General features: G+C 39.8%; 1 protein-coding gene across 1 annotated transcript; it reads right to left on the reverse strand.

Annotated features, from left to right (window-relative positions):
- Nucleotides 1-1,170: 1,170 nt before the first annotated feature.
- Nucleotides 1,171-5,866, reverse strand: LOC124654812 (transmembrane protein 205-like). The gene is made up of 3 exons (XM_047193796.1): nt 5,562-5,866; nt 5,218-5,437; nt 1,171-1,600 (listed from the first exon to the last, which is right to left on the reverse strand). Exons 1-3 carry the CDS (start codon nt 5,762-5,764, stop codon nt 1,385-1,387), a joined length of 639 nt encoding a protein of 212 aa, XP_047049752.1. The 5' UTR covers nt 5,765-5,866; the 3' UTR covers nt 1,171-1,384.
- Nucleotides 5,867-6,084: the final 218 nt, after the last annotated feature.

Below are 6,084 nucleotides of genomic sequence, written 5' to 3' on the forward strand. Positions count from 1 at the left end.
ATCTTATGCAAGTGCAAAAGACATTGATGATATGTAAAGCCTTCCTACTCAGTTACTGGTGATTCCCATACAAGTTAATGGACAAAACGATTCACTTCTTGGAGTTTAAGAGGTCGGGTGTAATGCTTAAACTTTAAGTAATAAAGCGTTCTTTATCGAAGAAAAAAAAACTTCTTAAAGTTCAACACTCGTAGCAGTCAACATCCAAAATGAACGGTTAAGCTGGGGTCAACAATAAACAGACTCAGGATCAGATGGAAGAACATCAATTGTCTTCTCAAGATCAAATCAAATGGAAGAAAAACCACAGTTCAATCGGGATTCAGAGAAGTAGAACACAAGAACAAAATAAGGAATTAAGGACCCGCTCCTCCAGACAGACTACATGGATTTTGAACTGAAACTAAAATATTTGGCATATGACTAATGTTCAAAATAACGATGTATGAAACACATAATATGCTGAATGCTAGGAAAAGTAATTATGCCACACAAAAAGGTTGAAGGAAGTTAAGATCTATAATTGAAAGATGGCTTAGGCATGGATAACAACACATACTACGCTAGACGTCTGCTTTTAAAAGCTCAAACTACATACTAGGATTAATGTGCTTAGTTTTCTCCTTAGATACATCTTGTTTACTCCTACTGAACAACTAAGCAATGAGGCGCACTACATTCGGGGTTGGTGTAGTGTAACATAGTAACAGCCTACCAACATTGCAAAATTATGGTTCTCTCTCAAGGTCTTCATGTCCCCAACTCAGAGAATTGAGTGTTTGAGGCAGTGAAAGGTGGGACTAGGAGCTTAAGCTAAACAAACAATAATGCTAGTACATGGAGTAAACTCCTAATTGTAGTCCTAGAATTAAGTCCTAGAACAAACAATAATTTGAATTAACATACAACAATAATGTGCGAACTTCAGGTGAATAAATGGCCCAAAGTACTATTACTCGATGACTGCAATGGTCGGTCACTCATCTTCAGCTCCAGTCTCCCATTGTTCCCAGAAATACGAATTCTCCATGAATTATTAATTGTTCGGCTGTAAGAAAGACAAATCCCTCTTTTAGCTAAACGGGGAACTAGGAGTAAATCCAAGTGATACGAGGCAATGAAAACCAGCCATTGCTTTCTGAACAGCATAGACAGCACAGACCAGCCCCCTGATTCTGAACTCCTTCAGAGAAATAAATCGGAGAGTATTACATGGATTCTGCAGCTTCTTTCAAGTAAAACAATTCAAAGCCAAGTCATCATATAATTATATATGCTCACAACCTCATGACATGAATCCATTGTTTTAATTTGAGCATAGGCACATCACTAAGCCACCAGATATTTAACGGGGTCACTGTGAAGCCATGGGTGTTTGCACACATCACAGCTCAAGCTTGCTGGCAAGGTACCATGAGTGCATGGCCAGGCTGCCGAACGACATGATGTTAGCCAGCGATGAGAGCCCGTGGATCATCCCGAACTTCTTGTTCATCGCGGCGAGGGTAGGGTTGCTCTTTGCCGACTTGACATTCTTTGACCACCCGACCTCGTCACCAATGCTTAGTTCTCTCTCGATCTTGTGCCTCTTCTTCATCATCTACAATGAGAAGCATACAAATAGTTCAAGCAGCTGCATATACCAGGAAAGTGCAGGGAAATAAGCACCTTCTAATTTATCCAAGTATATCCTCATTTACTTTAGTTTGCAGGGAAATAAGCACCTTCTACTTTATCCAAGTACTAGTAATTGCTGATTGAAACAGAATTTAGTGCTACTACATATGACATTGCTCTCTCAACAGAGTCATGCAAGTCAGGAAACCACACTGCAATTGTAAGATGCATCACTCGACTAATCACGACTGACAAAAAGTCTATGAGCTGGTACTTGCCTTGTCAAGACATTTTTTGCGAGTAGCCGTGCGACTAGTCCATGAGTCGGACAAAAGGAACTGACTCGACTTTTTTGGCTTCTTATCGTTGTGTTCTCAAATTCCAGTACTCAAACCACTTAATTGAAATTTGGAGTTCTTTTTAGTTTCAGTACAAAAGTAAATCATTTGTTTCGGTAAGAAGTAAACAATTTTCATCACAGCATAATAACTATACAACTGGACCAGCTAATACTATGTTGTTTGTGAAGTGGCACCCTTTTTTTCAGGGCAGTCAAAGAATTGCAGCCACTTAGTTGGTGCACTCACAGGTCTATGATAAGTACCGAAACTGCACCCGTAAAGTACTGTTTAATTAACAAATAGTGATCAACCCTCACATTCTCATGAGCTAGATATATAGAGTAGACAATTGTATTGGTTTTAAGGCCAATTTGACATGGACATACAGTGGATCTTATTAAGAAGCACATAATCTTTCTATTTTTTGAACTTTATGCATTACTTTATCTACCAAAACTAGCGTCGTCAAAATAGTCCATCCATTCACGATGACTTCAATATAACTCCTCCATCCATTCACACTGACTTCAATATAACCCCACGTTTATACGTATAGGCTTGCTATATTTGATGGTTTCACACATAGACACCTCAATTTGACATGAAATAACACCTCTTTTGATCATTAGATTAGCCGTAAACTTACCGACAACTGCAGCATGAACTTAATATATTAACCATTCATTAAAACAGGGAACATGAGTCAGCATGTGGCATTGAGATGTCTATGTGTCCACACATGAGCAAGTGACTCTTTCTCGGTTACGATTTTCCCCCACTGTTTGACGTTCTTAATTGTAGGTGACCTATATTGTTATCTGTACAGTACATCCGATATAACTTATGAAAACAAGGGATTAATTGTACGCTTAAATTTTTTTAGCAACTCTGAATTTAATGGTCGCTTGAGCCGTGTTAGTAATTTTGTGGTTACCAATGTTACTAATCCAGGATGTGAACTTGAAACTATGTTTTGAAATAACTTTATTGTATTTTGAAATAAAAAATAATCGCATAAAATGCATGTTACAGATATACCTGCCTGATTTTCCATGCAGATTGGTACAGTATGTATACATGATTTGTTGCATCAGGTAGTAACTTTTTAGGAAAAAGAGTCACGTATGGACGTACCTATAGCGATGTACAACTTCCTTAAGCATAAACACACATATAGTCATATATGTTGCCGAGAAAACAGAAAAAATCTACTCCCCCGATCCCTTTTAATTGACTCAGGGGAGTAGAAGAATTCATGATTGGTAGGTCATGCATGTGTATCTGTGTATGCATTTGTATACCTTTTCTGAGCTCAGCGTGTATGCATTAGTAACTTGTTTTGCACCATTGTTGATGTAATAAGAACTTGTATGGTTGTTAGATGACTTTGTTTTTCATGTCTCACATATGGACCATATATGGTATGACGTTGCACCTCTAGATGATGATGTGAGAAAATGGAACCATTGTTTATAACTTGTAAACTTTCAGGAACTTAAGACATGCCGGATTTAATTAAAACTCTATCCCATGTCAGATCACAACCACAGAATTCAGGTCTGAAGGTTATTTTTAGATAGCTTCCTAAAATTAATGTGAAGACTTAAAAGGGGGCTCCAATTGGTAAATATATATAAGAAGCTATGCAACATCAATGTTAAACAACCAATTTAGAAATCAGTTTCATGTTATAACATCATACATTATAGATGGCATATTTGCACCAAATGTAAGTATCATATATTATAGAAAAGCAGGCTTAGATTATAGCAATGAGCAGCATTTTACAGAGAGCATGATTTCATGAGAAGTCCAGATTTAGACTAACATTTGGCATTAAGTTGCAACTAAATTTTGGTGAAATGACCAAAAGCAATAAAATAACAGCTGTTTTGTTGACTAGTCATTATCCGATATATGCCGTCCCATAGAATCAAGAGACTGCCCAAAATAAAGGTTTGCAACCAAACTGCATCCTTCTAACACTAAACTAAGCCTAGGCCAAAATTATGCCCTAAGTATGTCATTAGTCTATCAATCTATAAGAAAATCTTGCAAAGTAAAGGTGCTCATTATCAGCTCAGCTTACATGATGTTACATTCAACAAACGATTATACTGCTACTGAGTATATATAGCATGCAACTGCAAAAGTACTCCAGCCATTTGGTTGGTGCACTCACAGGTCTACATTAAGTACCAAAACAGCACCATTATTATAACATTTAATGAACAAAGCTGTTCAACCACAATGTTAGACTATTCAATTTCAAGAACAGTTTTATATCCTGCCATTATGCCATACATTATACAAGGCATATTTGCATCAAAATTGGCTTTAAAAATAAGTACCATATCACAGGAAGCATAATGAGGTGGCAAAATTGGGGTTAAGAGTATATCAGTAGGCTGCGTATTACAAAATGCATGAAACTATAGCTTTAGACTAGCATTTAGCATTACGCTACACGCCTAGATCAAATATTTGGTTGAAGTAATGCAAATAACCAAAAGCAATAATATGACATGTGTCTTGTTCACCAGTTATTATCCAGTATACCAACCCACAGAATCAAAATTGCACACAAAAATAAAATTTTGCAGATCCAGTACATCAATAGCCAAGAATCCACTGGCAAATTTTATGGCCTATCCGCAATATAAGAAAAATCTTGCAAACTCAACTTGCTCCTTATCAGCTCAGTTTATATCATATTGCATTTAGCAAACGATTCTACTGGGTTGCTGAGTATGCATACTTCAGAGCATGCAATTAAAAACTAGTAATCTCTGGTACAAGTTACAGCTCACGCGATCAATTGCATACACGAGCAGGAACAGTAAATAACATTAGTTATCTATTCAAGTTTACAGTTGGTGGATTCTAACATTTGTTTTCCGTTGCAGGAAATTTAGCAAAAAGAGATTTCCTAGGGTGAGAAAGCAACAGTGGAGCTACAAAATTACGCACATACTTCTAAGACAAAGAACAGATGCAGTTGAGGAAGATCCTTCGACTCTTTCAAGGCTGACCGCTATGGGCAGTTAGTATATATTTTGGTCTAGTTAGTTCCGATATGAAGCATGGTATACATATATGGGGCTCATCGTGCATGTTTTTTGCAACCAATGTGGCCAATATCAATATTGTTTTTCTGAGTCTACTACCAATTCTAGTTTGTTGCAAGTTGTATAAATCTCGGTTTGTCTTTCACACCCCAAAACGGCTAGTCTCTGCCAGTAGGAGGAAGAGCGCTCACCTCAATGGTCATGGGGGTGAAGACCAGCAGGTTGGAGAGGTTGAAGCCGAGCGCGGAGATGAGGAACCCGAGCTGGTAGCGCTCGACGGCGGACGCGGTCTTCCACGGGTGGAGGTAGGCGAAGGCGGCGACGGAGATGGCGGCGCAGGCGGAGATGAGCGTGAAGTAGGCCGGGAACATCTTCCCCTGGAGGTTCCCGAACTGGTGCCTCGGCAGGTTCCTTGAAAAGATCCAGCAAGATCGAATCAATCAAGTTTCGTTCTTGAATTGGGGAATCATGAGAAGCGTGGAGGAGGGAAAAGCTGGGGTTTGGAGAGGAGAGGTGGAGGGAAGTAGGTGATTACTTGAACATGATGATCCCGCCGATGAAGGTAGCCCAGAGCGCGGCGCCCCAGGAGGTGGCGAAGCAGAGGAGGTGGGACACCTTGGCGGCCGTGACGGCGGTGGCGCCGGAGCCGGAGCGGGCGCCGAGCAGGACGTCCGGGGCGAAGAGGACGCCCGCCGCGAAGAAGCACACCGCCGACAAGAACCTCGTCGCCCACGCCATCGCTGATTGCTAGAGATTTTTTTTAGATTGATGGATTGGTAGAGAATTGAGAGAAGGGGGAAGACTCGATGCCTTCTTTTTGTGAGAGCGAACTCCTTGAAAGGAAGGGGGTAGTTGTGGCTGTTTTAGTCATGGCCTTCCAGAAGCTCCAAGGGCATGCTCGTAATTTCCTGCCACTCCAATTTCCCCATTTTTAAGATTTTTTTAGAATCATATAGTAGAAGTAAGGCTAAGACGGTCGATACAACGTTAAGAAAGCTACAACATCACACGCACTACGATATAACGCAAAAAAGGCTGCCACTCTACACCCACAACAC

Source organism: Lolium rigidum, chromosome 5 (genome assembly GCF_022539505.1).
Source record: "Lolium rigidum isolate FL_2022 chromosome 5, APGP_CSIRO_Lrig_0.1, whole genome shotgun sequence".
NCBI lineage: Eukaryota > Viridiplantae > Streptophyta > Magnoliopsida > Poales > Poaceae > Lolium > Lolium rigidum.

Excerpts from the sequence above, each read along its gene's own strand:
- LOC124654812 (XM_047193796.1), bottom strand. The coding sequence starts at position 5,764 with ATGGCGTGGGCGACGAGGTTCTTGTCGGCGGTGTGCTTCTTCGCGGCG. Across the intron at positions 5,438-5,561 it reads GGCGGGATCATCATGTTCAA|GAACCTGCCGAGGCACCAGT; the intron begins GTAATCACCTAC and ends GATCTTTTCAAG. Across the intron at positions 1,601-5,217 it reads TCACCCCCATGACCATTGAG|ATGATGAAGAAGAGGCACAA; the intron begins GTGAGCGCTCTT and ends TTCTCATTGTAG.